The 15,360-nt window shown below is 42.0% G+C and overlaps 2 protein-coding genes across 5 annotated transcripts; one reads left to right on the top strand and one right to left on the bottom strand.

Annotated features, from left to right (window-relative positions):
- The first annotated feature begins 311 nt into the window (after positions 1–311).
- rpl35 (ribosomal protein L35) lies at positions 312–2,410 on the top strand. The gene is made up of 4 exons (XM_026321611.1): positions 312–404; positions 870–1,006; positions 1,228–1,309; positions 2,219–2,410. The coding sequence occupies exons 1-4, from the start codon at positions 402–404 to the stop codon at positions 2,366–2,368; spliced, it is 372 nt and encodes a 123-aa protein (XP_026177396.1). The 5' UTR covers positions 312–401; the 3' UTR covers positions 2,369–2,410.
- A 5,101-nt stretch (positions 2,411–7,511) lies between these two features.
- LOC113138341 (uncharacterized) lies at positions 7,512–13,368 on the bottom strand. 4 transcript variants are annotated; one of them, XM_026320670.1, is made up of 7 exons: positions 12,671–13,364; positions 12,215–12,297; positions 11,523–11,722; positions 10,906–11,145; positions 8,565–8,706; positions 8,411–8,461; positions 7,512–8,058 (listed from the first exon to the last, which is right to left on the bottom strand). In XM_026320670.1, exons 3-7 carry the CDS (start codon positions 11,713–11,715, stop codon positions 7,914–7,916), a joined length of 771 nt encoding a protein of 256 aa, XP_026176455.1. In that variant the 5' UTR covers positions 11,716–11,722; positions 12,215–12,297; positions 12,671–13,364; the 3' UTR covers positions 7,512–7,913. The 4 variants fall into 4 exon arrangements, with proteins under 4 accessions (XP_026176455.1, XP_026176457.1, XP_026176454.1 ...); XM_026320672.1 differs by lacking the exon at positions 12,215–12,297 and having other exon boundaries at positions 10,906–11,140; positions 12,671–13,368; XM_026320669.1 differs by lacking the exon at positions 12,215–12,297 and having other exon boundaries at positions 12,671–13,363.
- Positions 13,369–15,360: the final 1,992 nt, after the last annotated feature.

The following is a 15,360-nucleotide window of genomic DNA, read 5'->3' as shown; positions in this document are numbered from 1 at the left end:
ACTCTGACTCTTACTACATTACATTACTCTTACTAACTACATTTATACACCATTGAAACATTTTCTATTTTAAAAGGTGTGGGAAAGTTTCCTTTGTTAATTTAGGCTCATTTTTGTTACTGGGAAAATACCATTTAGTGTACAGAATTGATTTAGTGGGTACATTTTCCATTGTCTGCTCGTTTTAGGTTTCCAAGGTCGACTTAATTTCCTCCATCTTATATTCTCTTACTTTCAATGTGCGACCGGTGTCGTGGCTCAGTTGCGTCTCCACCGCTCCGCCTCTCAGTGGCGCTGTTTGCAAAGTGACATTAAAACTGACGAAGAAGAAGTTCACCGGAAGCTCATTTTTCCGAGCACGCGGTGCGTCCGGCCTTTCCAACGGGGCAGCGAGAACGAACATGGTGAGAAGCTACTACTCCGGCAGTAAATGCCAAGATTTTCCTGTGTATCGCAGCTAAATCCTATTAAATGTACATTATTCCTACTCATAGACGTCTTAGCTCGTCGTTCATACATATGTTGATAGGTACAACGCTCCCTGCATGGAGTAAAATGTGTCATTATGGACTGCTGCTAGCTTCCGACGCAGCGGTGCTGAGTAGCTAATAGTAAGCCAATGAGGCATGGCGGGTTGTGGGCCACTGGCTAAGACAGCTCTGTATTGTCCACAGAAAACACGGCACAGTGGCTTCGTAGTCCCGGTCTATTACCAGTGAGCCTGGTCGTGTGGATTTAAAGAGCCGTGTAAAACCATAGTCCATGTACTAATAGCGGACCGGCTCGTGTCGGTGACAGCACACCGAGCTGAGCTTTGTGTGAGTGTTGGAGACTAATGTGATAAACTGCGTTTTATTGTTATGACCCAGGCCAAAATCAAGGCGAGAGATCTGCGGGGCAAGAAGAAGGAAGAGCTGCTGAAGCAGCTGGACGACCTGAAGAATGAGCTGTCCCAGCTCCGTGTGGCCAAGGTTACCGGGGGTGCTGCGTCCAAGCTCTCCAAGATGTATGTAACAGTTACTGTGACACACTCGTCTTTTACCTCATGGCACAGCCAGGTGCTGTCTGGGGGTTAGGACCGGAGCAGCATCCATGTTTTAAAGTTAACTCCTGAATTGTCGCATTTTATTCTCCACACTGATGTAACTTGAAGTGTGTGCAGTGGTATTTGCTGAAGCTAATCTAAAGCGAGATCTGAAGTGTAAAAACTGTGACTGTGCTTCACAGCCGTGTTGTCCGCAAGTCGATCGCCAGAGTCCTGACGGTTATCAACCAGACGCAGAAGGAGAACCTGAGGAAGTTCTACAAGGTGAGTGCAACCAGTCAGCTCCTCAACCAGGACACCCCTGCACAGGACTGATCATGTGATCAGGTCCTCTTAAGTTCTCTGGTCTAAGATGATATTTGTTGAGCTGATGTTTTGCTGATGCATTCACAACTGCTTACCAAAAGACTGAGACTTGAATGTTCCTAATAACCAATAATTGTTTACATTGACTGCAGTGATTCCAGTATACCAGGGCACCATTTTGATTTGGCTGTTAAACAGTTAGCTTCTATCAGACTGTTAATAAAGGGCACAGCAATGAGGTTGAACATTAGCTTCCCTGCAGCATTAAGCACCCCTGCAGCATTAAGCACCCCTTACAAGCAGTTTTTAAAGGTCAAATATATTCTCCTGATGAATGAGGAGACATATTGACACACTGTGATGTCTAAAGATGGCTGTCCAAGAAGACATGATACTAATTGGCCACAAAGGACATTTGTGTGATTGCTATGGGTTATGGCACTGATCTTCTTAAATATCTTTGTCACACCTGCCATGACCCCAGTCAGATAGTGTTCTTCAGAGGAATGTCTTGGACTGGAAATTGCAGTGAAGTGTGGTGTTCTCACCTGGGCAGGGTTCTGAAATGGCATGTCCTAACACACCAATTATTTTCCCAGCATCAAGTGTAGTGCTGGTAAATTATTGAAATCTAAGACATGGAGCCTGGCTTTGTGCTTACTGCTTGGGAAAACAGAGTACATGGAAATATTCATCCTCATTGTTTTAAAATGCCTGAAGTATAGCATGAGATTTTAAGCAATTTTCAAATTTTTTCTAGAATTATTAAACAGCTGCAGATTAAGGTTCACCAGTCCCTCACTCTAGTTTTCATTCTGACAAAATTGTTCATTCAGGTGAATTGAAAGTCTGTTTGATTTCTTTCAGGGTAAGAAGTACAAGCCCCTGGATCTGAGACCCAAGAAGACCAGAGCTCTGCGCCGCCGACTCAACAAACATGAAGAGAGTCTACGAACCAAGAAACAGCAGAGGAAAGACCTCCTCTATTCCATCCGCAAATTTGCAGTCAAAGCTTAGAGGCTTTTTCTATTGATAAAATAAAAGTGGTGTAAAAGATAAGAATTGCCTGAGTATTTCCTTTACAAACATGATCACGCTTTCACTTGGGTCATTTATTTCCACTGAAACCATGTGCAACTTCCATGAAGGGTTTTCATGTATAATGCACTTGATTTCTCTGGATGGATTGATACCTCTGGCTTTGTGACTTTTTTTTATTTATTTATTTATTTTTCTTCAGGAAATGTTTAGTTGTGATTTCTCACACCTGTTATGGCTTTGGGTTTGCTATGTCTGCCCAGCAGCACAGAGACATTTTAGACCACAGTTTTAATGAAGCTTGTTTTTCTAAATAACAGACCAGGAGGAGTAACCTCGTAGCTCCTGTGGTGTTAGGATTTTGTCAGCTTGCAAGGAATAAAATCATTTTTGATTTTCTCTGGTGGCTCTGGAGGAGCTTTTTCAAGTGTGGCAGAATACCCCTGTTACCCTAGCTTTTGGTATCTGTGCCAGCTGGACATTCTCTTGTTTTTTCAGCCTTTAGATACCACCTGCTGAACCAGCTTAGTGTTTAGACGTAACCACAAAAGAAGAGATACATGACAAGGGAAGTAGAATAAATCAGTGCACATAAATGCAGTTTACTCACTTTGTCCCCTATTGTGTTGTCAATGGAGGGGTTTCATTTGTTCAAATTGACAGATGTGGCTGAGATTTCTGGCTGTATTTGAATATCAGGGAGATGGTTAAAGTTTTGAGAAAGTGCTAAAAATTTCTAATTGCATCATGTACCTCCACTATGTTTAACAGAAAACAAATAATATGCATGTTTGATGAAGGCATTGTGTAATGCACGCCACTGGGTAATCCAGTCACGCCTGTATATTGCTGCATTTGGAAAGACACTGAGCTGAGCACAGTTGGGTCCTGAGAATGCCTGGAATGGCAATCACCTTTATTCTAATTACTTTCCGAGTCTCACCATGCTGTCAGCTGCTCTTAAGATACGTAACAAACAGACAACCCTCTGCCCTGGTACACATAGCCACCATGAGCTTTAAAACAGCCTTCCTTCTACTATTGCTTTGTTGTAGCATGTTTTCATCGTCTCTCTCACTTCATCTGAACTCTGAAAAGAAGTCAGGCTGCTTCAAAGTTAACAGCTGCAAATGCATGATGAAGGATGGGAGCGGAGTCATAGACCTGAAAGCTGTGGGAGATGCTAAAGGTTTCCTGGGGCGCCTGAAGCCTGTGTCAGCAGAGAACATGTCAGTCAGTGCTGAGATCCTGTTATCCTTCAGTCCCTGTCAGCCCTTCTCACAGCCAGAGGACCTGCTAGGAACGGAGTGTACCAACGTTGCTGCATGCCTCCTTGTCAGGTACATTAGCCCTGTGCTTCCTACTGCAGAGGGTAGTAGTGTAGTGTAGTTTAATAGTAAGAAATATTAGTAAAACAGGAATCATAGCACACACTGGCAGGTGGTCACTATCTGTAAATGCTTCATTTTGATAGAATATTTGAATAGATACATTGCCTGCTCTGTCTATGGATACACAGTTGTAGTCAAGAATCTTTGGGTTTGTGGCAAAGGGTTTCTGTTCTTTGGTGTAAGAATCCTAAATCCAGGTGATGGCAAAAGAACATCCCATGTTTTTTTTTCTAATTGTCCCTTCATAACTGTAATTACCTATTGCTGCAGTGGAGGTTCCCAGTAAGTTCAGTGTTTGAGTTGTGAAGGGGGAGTTGACCATCTTTACCTCTGATTTTGAAGGTGGTAGAATTAGTAATATTACCAATACCAGTGTAAAAATGCTCCATGACAAGTACAAGTTATGTTTTCCTCAAATGCACCTTTTTCTAATCGAAACAATGTACAGTCCATCTTTAAACCTCTTTAACACTGCTGCACAATCATTATAGTTCAGCTTTGATGACATGCCACATTTCTGTCAGTAATGTGGACAGTCTGAACAGAATTACTGGAGAATTTATTCACTGTAATGTCAATGTACTCCGGCTACTGACAACAGACCAGGTGAGAAATGAGCTCAGGAAGATCAAAGTGAGGAAACCTGCAGGCCCAGATGGCATCAGCTCCAGGCTCCTCAAGTCCTGCACAGACCAGCTATGTGGGATAGTTGTATGCTTGTTCAACTTAATCCTGAGAAGGGGAAAGGTACCACAACTGTGGAAAACATCTTGTGTGGTACCGGTATGTAAGACACAGCACCCAAAGGACCTGAACAGCTACAGGCCGGTGGCACTGACATCACACCTGATGAAGACCCTGGAGAGGCTGGTCTTTGTCCATCTCCGCCCTCTGGTGAGCTCATCTATGGACACACTTCAGTTTGCTCACACCATCATCCACTTCCTACACAAAGCTCTCTCTCACCTGGAGAAGACTGGGGGCACTGTGAGGATCATGTTCTTTGATTTCCCCAGTGTCTTCAACACCAGAGGCTTCTGAAGGACAGGCTTGAGCACATGGGGGTGGACTTCTATCTATTAGACTGGATTCTGGATTACCTCACCATTCATCCAGAGTATTTGAGGGCACAGGACTGTGTCTGACATAGTAGCCTGCAGCACAGGGGCTCCACAGGGAACAGTCTTGGCACTGTTCCTCTTCACCCTGTATACTGTAGACTTCATCTACAGCTCACTAAACTGTTTCCTGCAAAAGTTCTCTGATGACTCTACAATCGTCTGCCTCATTTCAAACAAGGATGACAGGGAGTAGAGGACTGATCCAGGACTTTGTGGACTGGTGCCTGCAGAACTATCTCCAGATCAACGCAGGGAAGACCAAGGAGCTGCTGGCGGACTTATGCAGGCGCAGACACCCCTCACCAACACCAGTGAACATCCAGGGAATGGACATGGAGAGAGTGGCCTCTTATAACTACCTGGGTGTTCACCTCAACAATAAACTAGACTTGTCAAATAACACCGATACTCTTTATAAGAAGCTACCTGCTGAGGAGACTGAGGTCTTTTGGAGTACAGGGGACACTCCTAAAGACCTTTTTTGATACAGTGGTGGCATCAGACATTTTTTATGGAGTGGTCTGCTGGGGCAGCAGCATTTCAACAGTGGACAGAAAGAGACTGAACTAATCAAGACACCCAGCTCTGATCTGGGAAGTCTCCAAGACCAAGTGCAGGTGGTGGGAGGCAGGAGGATGTTGGCCAGGTTTCACAGCAGTTTAGGGCCACCAGGGGGCACCCAAAACACACAAACTGAAGATGAATTTCTGTACTGTTCCTGTATATTGTAGCTGTGTGCAATATCTACACTTCCCATGATAAACAAACTGCAGTTCTGTTTTTAAGATTTAACAGGAGGATTTATTGTCTTCAGTAACTGTATTTGTATTGTGCTGCACCTCATACATAATGCAGGATTGATTTTTAAACACATTACAAAGTATTTGGAACAGATGGGATGCAAATTCTCCATAGGCCCTCACCCAAAAAGTTGTTTAGGACTTTACCAGTTGGTAGGATTTGAAATAAATTCAGTGTAGGCCCTACAATAAACATGCATTTAACAACACAAGCAGTATTTGAGCTTGTTTATTTATACAGATACTGTAGTATCTTCTGAAAGATTGCCCATTCTGTCTGTTTACTCACTCAAAAATTCAAAGAATCCTTTGTCCTTATTATGTGATATTTTGTTTATGTTAATAGGTATCAAAAGCTCAACAGTCATGTTAACCGCTGTATCAGCTATGGAAGACATGAAGGAAATGAATTCCACTACAATGAGACCCTAAAGATGTTGTCTGTCTCGTACTTCGGTGAGCTAAAACACACACTACAAGTAATTCATGTTGCTGATCATTGCTCAGGCTTCCTCTTTTCCTGTCCCAGCTCAAAAGGAGCAGCTGCTGACAGTGGTGTATTACCACTGTACTCCAAATCAGTCCACTTCTCTCATCAGGGACCAGAAGCTCAGCTCTGAGGGGTCCCTGCAGATATGGGTGGATAGCCCCTGTGCCTGTCCAAATGCCTGCAGCATGGGAGAACTGGATTTAGGCACCATCTTCCTCATCATCCTGTCCCTCAGTGCTGCTGCATACTTCATCCTTGGTAATGCTTTGCAGTAGATTTAATCTACATACTGCCAAGGCAGCACATGTCATGATAAAGGAAATGAGACATAAAATGTTGCACTCTATGTGTGCTAAGTGATGCATAGGCTACAAACTTATTTTAGAGCCTTGACAGTTTGTGGCTAAAACAAGTTCTCTACTGCAGAACACATCATGGCATCCTCATATTAAAAAGGTTTTTTGCTCTGAAAATGTGCTCAGCAAATGTCACAGCAATCAGCCAGGTATATACGTCCAGGGGTTTTAGACACAACTTGTAGTCTATGACAAACACTACCTTTAAACTAACAGTCTCCTGACTGTAGCTTCATGTTTATCATACAGACAGGACAGTGGTGTCAATCTCTTCAGCTACCCATCAGCAAATCCATATATAAGTGATCCCATAATGCTCGAAAGGGTCATTTATTTAATTTTCATACTTTACATCATTGTCTCTGCTAGGATAGAAATCATGTTGGTGTATTTTGGCATGTGCTACTTAGTATATAGCTGAAAAACAGATTTATAATCAGCCCTAAATGCCTCAAAACTTGGTAATTAAGGCCTGTTCATGGTTACATAACCTCAGCCATTCCTGCACCAGGCTCCTGTGCACTGAGGCCTTTTCGGAGCAGCAGCGGAGTCCAGATTTCTCCGGAGAACAGTATGTGGTGTGTGATCTGCTACCTCTGTACTGAGAGAAGGCCAACAAGAGGACACTACAATGACCTGACATGCTGTGAGTGATAAGCAGCTGCACACCTCTGGAACACTGCGAGACATCTTAACATGTCAAACTTTTAACCTGAAGGTGTCGTGTCCCACAGACAGAGGGCCTAGAGCCTAGAGGCAGCATGGCTTTGTTTTATGTGCTGAATTAGCTGCAAATGTACACTGCACTGTATGAAACCAGTCAGTAAATCATTTGTTGTTTTGCATAAAAACAGTGTTTTGTGTTCATATAGTTAATACATTTTTAAATATGTTTGTTAGATATTGTGCAAAAACGGCCTTTGAAAGAAGAAATCATCACTAAAAATGAGAACATTCTGCAATGTGACCTTTTGATTACATTTTCTTTCAGCCACTGCAACATGGCAATACAAAAACATATACAGTGGGTTCCTAGTACATGAGAGTGATTGATTGTAAGCACAACAAATAAGTCCCATTGTCAGCTGGGTGAAAACACTGGTTCCCTTGTCTCAAATGAACATCCAGGGCAGTAGCCAGGATTGTGAATGCCACACTAGTGGGCCCTGCAAACATCATTTGTGGGTAACATGGTTTTGCTTGGTTTAGTTAAGAAAGAGACCAGAGAACAGTTATGCTATTTCACACAAACTTATTGTGCTTAGTGTATGTCCTCTTTCTGCGGACAGCTGCAGAGCGTATGAGTACAGGCCACTCTTTTCTGTCCTGTCTATGTGGAGGCTCTGGGCTCTGCTGTCCTCACATCTTAGCTGTTTTGCTCTGGAGTGACATCATCTGAAGGTGCCTGTGGTGTGCTGTTGAGGGCTTCATTTGACTGGTCTCTGCTGGGGTTTGGAAATGCTGGAGAGCCTGCTTCTTTTGGTTTGACATCAGGCTTTTCTGCTGGAGGCCTGGAAAGACCAGAGAAAATAACATGTATTCATGTAGTACTAGTCAAGACACTATACTGGACACACACTGATGACACACTGACACTTCACTCCAAAACAGTGGATGCTGAACTGTCTATCAATAGATGCTGCATGTTACTGTGTCCAGCCAACAGGTGTGTGGCATTGGACATATTTCAACCTCTAGTTATTAAACTCTCTTTGTGTCTGTACACTGATGTTTCCAAGACATTTTTTTACACAACTTTTTTTTTTGTTGCACAGATTGATTCAGTGCATAGGCCCCTGGGCAGGCCTTTACATTCACTGCAGTTGTTATAATTGCTTGGGAAAACATTTTTTGTCTCCCCACCCTTCGACTGACATCACTTCTGAGACCTGATTTGGAGCCATGCTCCAGTTTCTGGAAAAGAGGGTGAAAACCAGATGTGACGTTAAAGATATTATCACTTCATGTCAGTGATGCAGATGGCTGTGCTCCAAATACCACCACTAAAAACTCATACCTCATGTGGTCTGCCTCAGCGTCCTGCTCCTCATCCTCATAGAGTGATGAAGGCAGATACAGATGGAGTGCTGAAGCCTTTTTGGCGCTGGACTGCATGTGATGAGCCCGCCTCTCATGGCTGCAGGGGGCTGTGGGAGTTTCTGGGAGGACAGGAGTAGGTCACGGTCAGAGATGCAACTTTGATTTCAGTCACATCCATGCTGCAGATGTCATTTACAGCTTGCCAACAATCCAAACACAATGGTTGGGGATTGGGTGATAGATGGAGCATATCACATCTGAACAACTGTGTGTGCTTATCACCAGAGGATATCCAAAAGGCAATTACCCAATCTGCAGCGAAAACATACCCTGCCCTCAATCCAAATAATACAGAAAGAATGCAAAACAGAGAAACTTTCATGTCATTAGGCAATAAAATTGGATTATTTATTTGAGTCACCACAAATAAGCACAGCTGTTCCTGCATAAAGGAGAATTCATACATGCATGCTGTCTGGATATGATTATGGGGATCTGCAGGCAGATGAAAACTGTTGTGTTTGTGTGTGTGTGTGTCTGTTGATAAAAAAGCCTTTAAAGTGGTTAGCAATATGAGTAAACTGCCGCTTCAATTCCCGCTATGAAATGTAAGAGTGTATATTATTACCAGACCATAGAGATGATATTGTCCTTTTGTCCAAAATCCAATCTGGGTTTGATCTGAGTAATAAAAACCATAACTTTCATCGTAACTAAGCTTGTGTGTGACAATAATAATACAAACCAATTTGAATCAGATATTTTATTAGATTCTGCAAGAATATATTTTGTTTGTTTTCTATGGTTTCACTAAGGAGGTTATAGATATTTTTACATCCTAATAAAAGCAGACTTCTGTGGACACACTGCACAAAATCAAAGCAACATACAAACAATATTTTACTTTGGTTAAAAAATGTTTGGCTTGATTCCGTTACTACTAAAAACGATTAGATCCTCCTGCACTGCTTACTCAAATATTTTCATTAAAAGCATTGGATTGTCAGATGCTTCACTCTCACTTCCAACACTAACTTTGTGTGCAGCATACTGACACATGATGAAAATGGCTGTCCAGGATGTTGCTGGTATGATCCCTGTCATATTTCTATGATTGCTTGTACTTGGACGTTTATAGAGGTGCAACAGTAAGTGACTGGCCAGAGTGAATGAGTGTGTGTTTTCCCAGGAGCTGCTGATCTAAGTGCAGGTGCTCAAAGACCAGCTCCTCCCTTCCCCTCAGAGTGTCCTCTTTACACCCACCACACCGCCTGCTGTTGCTGGTTGTTTGTGTGTGCCGAGAAGAGAGGAGTCTCATGTTCATGTTGCGCCTGGCTTACCCCTAAACTTTTCAGTGAAAACAAAGATGCAGCAGTTCATCATTTCATGCTGGGTGGGTGTTGGAGTCACTCTGACAATCTCCAGAGGATCTTTAGAAGATTGTGAATACACATCAGCATCAGAGCTCAACTCAGTGACACTATATCCAAACTAAGCAGGCTTTTTTTTTTTTTGGTCTACACTACTTTTCAGGTCATTTTCATAAAAATCCATCAACAATGAAGTACCCTAACAATGGGGAAATGTTTAGATATGTCAAAAATGTAAAAATGTGATATTGGTTTCTGTGCTAAATGTCAGCTGGTTAAATCACCCTTTGACCTCTCTGGTTTTCTACCATCACTCAGAGTTTGTTGAGGTTGTTGTTTTGCTCTGTTTAAACCAGCCACATAGGCTTACCAAAAACTTTACCAAATCTATCTGGTTAATGTTCCTTCCATTTCTCCAGGCCAAGCTAATTTGTAACATACTAAAATAAAGACATGGGATGCTGACATTTTCAAAAAGAACAGTTTTAGTTGGGTGGAAGGTCAAACTAGAGAGCAAAATATATTTCAGATTTAGCTGGCTTAGTGTGGAGAGGCCTGATTACCAGAATTGTTTTATGGTGATACTATGGGAAAGCTCAGTAACCTTATTTAAAGTCAGAAATAAGTGCTTTGACAGGAGGTGCAGTTTCCATGTTGATGAATATGCCTGGTCCAGTATATGATGAAAAGACTATTACAAAAGAAATGGATATTTTTTGGTTTTATTTTACATCTCTGTAAAAATCACTTAAATTAAAATTCGATCATTTATCTGAATTTGTTAAAAGAACCAAGTCTTTATACTTGGATAAATGGACCCATAATAAATGCATGCATTAGCAAGTGTCAAACAATCTTCAGTATAACAAAGTGGTGCCGGTACCATACAAGAACTGTTCAGGATAAAGGATACATTGAAATTACTGTGAACATGTGTGACTGATTTACCTGCTGTTTCATCATCTGGATCTCTGTGGACACACACAGCAGCTCCATGTTCTGGGGTCAGCTCAGCTTTGCTACCAGTCCTGGCCCTTGATGCTACTTTTGCTCTGGTCTCCAGCCTTCCCCTCAGGCTGCTTAGCAGGGTCAGCCTCCCATGTCCTCCCTCTCTGCTCTGTGGTATCACCCTGTGTGTCACCCTCCCACTGTCAGGCCTTTGCTGGAGGGGGCAGCAAAACCCCTGCACTATGATAGGAATAATAATGACAATACTGTTAATTATATAAATGACTATATAATTTGTTCTCTATATAATAAAATGTATTTACTACTACATCATAGAACAGCATTTTACAGTATAGGACGGGAGGCCGCCACACAAAGGAACAGCATGATACAACTCAATTTAAATTTTATTACACAACAACTAATGAAGTGACAAGACATGCAACAGTTCATTAAATGAGATGACCAGATGCAACTGGAGAAGAAATTATGTAATGAGAGTCAAAAGAAACCACACAAACTAAAACGAGTCGACACCACTGCAAACAACACAACAGGAAATGAAATGCAATCGCACGATACATGCTTTGAGGGCAACAGCAACAGTGTGTTAGCACCTTGCAGGCCCAGATGTTCAGAGCCTCTGGAGGAAAGCCTTGTGTCTCCATACGACCGTGGTCTCGGTGGAAGCAGAGTGAGCGCAGTGCTCACATGAAAGGTTTTGGATTGAGAGCTTCTCCTCTGCTCACTGTGGACGTGCATGCTTTCATCTGCACCACAATCAGCTCGATGTTTCCTCCAGTTGTTCATCTCGGCCCTGAGGTGTGAAACACAGCTTCAGTCTGTATTATTGAGTTGAACGGCAATACATGAATCATTTTACAGGCCCTATTAGGGATTTCAAAGCTACAGATGATTCATTCTATAAATGGGAGTTCACTGTTTATGGAGCTTGAAATATGGAATGAATTTATTACATAAAGAAAAACTACATCTGTATCATATTGTTAGTTATAGAGATGAAACATTTATAAAGACCTGGCTATTTTGTTTACACCCACTAGATGAAATCAGTAATTACACTGCATGCAATTTGTCCATGCAATGTGCCAACCAAATGGTTCTCAATCTCTCCGGCTGTGTCTCTATAATTAGAAATACATTGAAGTGTGCAAAAAAGCCCCTAAACCCTCTGTCTGCTTTCTGTATCCAAAATGATCCATTTACAAAACATGATTGTTTCTTGGTAATGACTAATGACTAATTACTCCATCATTTACCATAAAAGTTCATCTCTGTACATACATACCAACGGCTTGTCAGGTACTTCTTGTGTGAAATGAATCGACTTCACCCTACTTCATAACGTCATCATATATATTGCCCTCTGTGCTGTTTTATTCAATAGTTAGTTCAAACAACCAGAAGACGGTCAGAGACAGATTTAGTTACATTACCAGTACAGTATTGGATTGATTTATTGACAGACTGAGTCAGAACTTTGTGCATAATGATGGCAGATCTCTAACCTGCACTAACTACACAACACTTTTTGCAAGCCTACTTTAACAGCCTGACTCATTGTAAAGAATAACAAGGGGCACACACCTCTGGAACTGATCTGGCCCTTTAGTTTCTGTGGATAAACATGGTTATCAACAGCATTTTAACAAAAAACATGTGTTTGTGGTTAGAGTTAGGGTTACTGTTGATTATGCTGCCTTTCAGTGACTGTTCCACAATAAAATCCTGCAGATGCTCTTACCTGCCCTCATTCAGACGTTCAAGTCTTTCAGCAGTGCTCCCCGAGGAATCATGTAGTGCAGAGCTGAATGAAATCCCATTTTTGTAAAGTGCCTCTGAATATGGATCCACACCCAACAGCTGATTCTACCAGCAGAGCTGTTGCTGTAGACCCACTCAGCTGTTGCTAAGGGACCATGAGCTCACTCTCTGGGTTTGTTTGTGGTTGGTAGGGGTGTTCGGGTAGTAAGGTGTCGTACTTCTCTACTGCCATAGTTACAAGGCTTGTGTGACACAATGGCATATTTTAACAAGACCTCTGAGATGTGACCTGTTCTCCAGTTACCATGTCGAGGAGCCACAGTTCCAGCTTGACAGAGGGCTAAAAACAGCTGATGGAGTTAGTCAGTGTGTGTTCACACCCAGAATGACTGGCTTATTTGACCTCTGCTGTGTTTTCTCCTCTTCTTTCAATCATTTGTTGGTGGGAACAGTGCTGCTGGAACATGGCAAAGGAAAATAAACACATTACAATGCAACAGTCAGTTCTCTGCCAAGAGAGTTGTGGTACAGGTTGTTAAAGAGTGAATAATGATTTCCAACCCAACTGCAGTAAACTCCCCTCAAATCAAGGTTTTATGGGTAATAAGGACAGAAATTCAGTTGCTCAAGTTAGCCAGGAGCTGCAAGACACTCTGCATTACTAGCTAGTTTCTTTTTCTTCATGTGTTCTTATCTGAGAGGAACACCAGAAACATTATTACAGAGCTGGAATCAGATCTGTTCCAAATTTACAAGAAGTCTTTGTTTAAGGAGCCCTTATTTCATTTTGATTAGAAAAAAAACCAATCTGAATATAAAATAACGATCATGTATACACTATAAACATGAAGAAAACAAAGTGAAAGGTGTAGAAAATAGACATGAGACATGGCTCAGTCTGGTGCTGCTGTTGAAGGGACCTGTTCATTTTTACCACAGAAACAACCAAATAAGATAACCCTCTGCTCAGGTTACCATCCTTTGTTCAGCTTATAGAGCTTGTGGTTTCTGCACTTTGCACCATAACATTAGGGATTTGTAAGAGAAGGGCTAAAACCGAAGTAGGCCAGTTGGTGAACAACTAGATATCCTAACTTTTAGACTCCAGTGTGGGTCAAGTTCCAAAAACACTGCACGCATTTTCACTGTTGGACTGTATTAAGCCACTGTATTATTTGTGAGAACCAAACCTCCAGTGGACCGCCAGGCTCCTCACTGGCTCCAACCGTTGTAAGGACACGTGTGATCCAAGTGTAAACCCCGTACAGAGAGTGGAGTTCATACCCCCACAGAGCCACGTGTACTATTCTACAGCTGACAGTATGCAGAAGCTGTGCCACACATCCAGGTCTTTATCAGTCTTGGGTAATGCAAAAGGTGAGTGACTAAAATGGAAGGTCATGCATGAGGAGTCCTAACTCACTCAGTGGATATGGGCCTCCTGTGTGACACCTTTATGACCAATAAGCCCCACATAAAAAGAAGACAGGTGCAGAAGGAATTCATACAGTCTGCACTGTGTCTTTACATTCACCTTTGAATGAAGCCAAGACAAGCAGCGGGGGGTTTGTGTCTCTTACTTGACTAATTTAAAAAAGCAGCATGGGGATGGCTGTTTTATGGAATCTGCATGAGATCTTATGCTGAACACAGAAGCTGATCTGACGGTACATTAACTGATTTTATTTCTTGACCACTAGTTTCCTTTGTCTAGTTCTATTTTCTATTTTCATGCTTTACAGTTCTACTTTACACTACATCCCAGAGCAAATACTGCACTGCATTCAGGTAAAAACACGATCAGCTTATACCAGCAGATGAATTTTTATTGTATAAAGGCAGCTCTAATTTAATTAACATTAAAATTCTACTTACATTTTAGTAATACTGCATCATGAGATCTTTTACTTTTGATAGTTTACACTTACACTTAATATTGTATTTTACAAATGATTGAAAGTAGGCCTTTACTTGCAACAGAGTATTTTTATATTGCCTTATTAGTGTCTGAAGTATAACCATAACTTTGCAGCTCTATGACTGCTTAGGCTCTATGAACAGTTGACTGTTGGGTGCAATAAACAATGCAGCCTCTTGGTGGTGTTACCAGGTCTTCAGGTCTTTAATCTTATTTAACAAAAAACAGAGGGCATGCAGCTTTGGAACCAGTTCAATAAGGATGTTTTTGTTTAGCACATTAGAAAGTCAGCCTCATCTGCAAGATTATAATAGAAAGCATGTGTGTGTGTGTGGTTTCCACAGGTCTTTAGGGGACAGTGTTTCACATGACCCTTCACCGTAGCTGCCACAAGCAGAAAGCTCTGCAGTGGTTCGTACCTGCTATTAACGAGCTCAGGCAGCTGGCTGTAGAACAGCTCGACTGGAGCAACAGCTGAAATAATTGCCCTGAGTCAGAAAGCTCAATAACATTTACTGAGGGGTGAGATGGTATCACAAACCAAGCTTTTCAAGCCATCAATCTTCTGCTTTTTTCTGTAACCACAACGTTTATCTATTACTGGAAGGGCAAACTTTAATTATCTCTGTGGTAAAATTGGAGTGCTGCAGGAATAAACAGAAATAAATAGTTTTCCCTAAATCCTCCCTCCCTCTCTCACCCCTCCAGCCTCCCTCACCCATTTAATCCCCCACATCCACCCTTATTTTCAT

Source organism: Mastacembelus armatus, chromosome 9, assembly GCF_900324485.2.
Source record: "Mastacembelus armatus chromosome 9, fMasArm1.2, whole genome shotgun sequence".
In the NCBI taxonomy this organism is placed as follows: Eukaryota; Metazoa; Chordata; class Actinopteri; order Synbranchiformes; family Mastacembelidae; genus Mastacembelus; species Mastacembelus armatus.
This window is presented reverse-complemented; position numbering and strand designations above follow the sequence as displayed.

Coding starts and splice junctions, on each gene's coding strand:
- rpl35 (XM_026321611.1), top strand. Junction 1,007..1,227: donor GCGTCCAAGCTCTCCAAGAT/GTATGTAACAGT, acceptor TGTGCTTCACAG/CCGTGTTGTCCGCAAGTCGA. Junction 1,310..2,218: donor ACCTGAGGAAGTTCTACAAG/GTGAGTGCAACC, acceptor GATTTCTTTCAG/GGTAAGAAGTACAAGCCCCT.
- LOC113138341 (XM_026320670.1), bottom strand. CDS start 11,715: ATGAACAACTGGAGGAAACATCGAGCTGATTGTGGTGCAGATGAAAGC. Junction 11,146..11,522: donor TGAACATCTGGGCCTGCAAG/GTGCTAACACAC, acceptor TTCCTATCATAG/TGCAGGGGTTTTGCTGCCCC. Junction 8,059..8,410: donor GAAGTGATGTCAGTCGAAGG/GTGGGGAGACAA, acceptor TGGTCTTTCCAG/GCCTCCAGCAGAAAAGCCTG.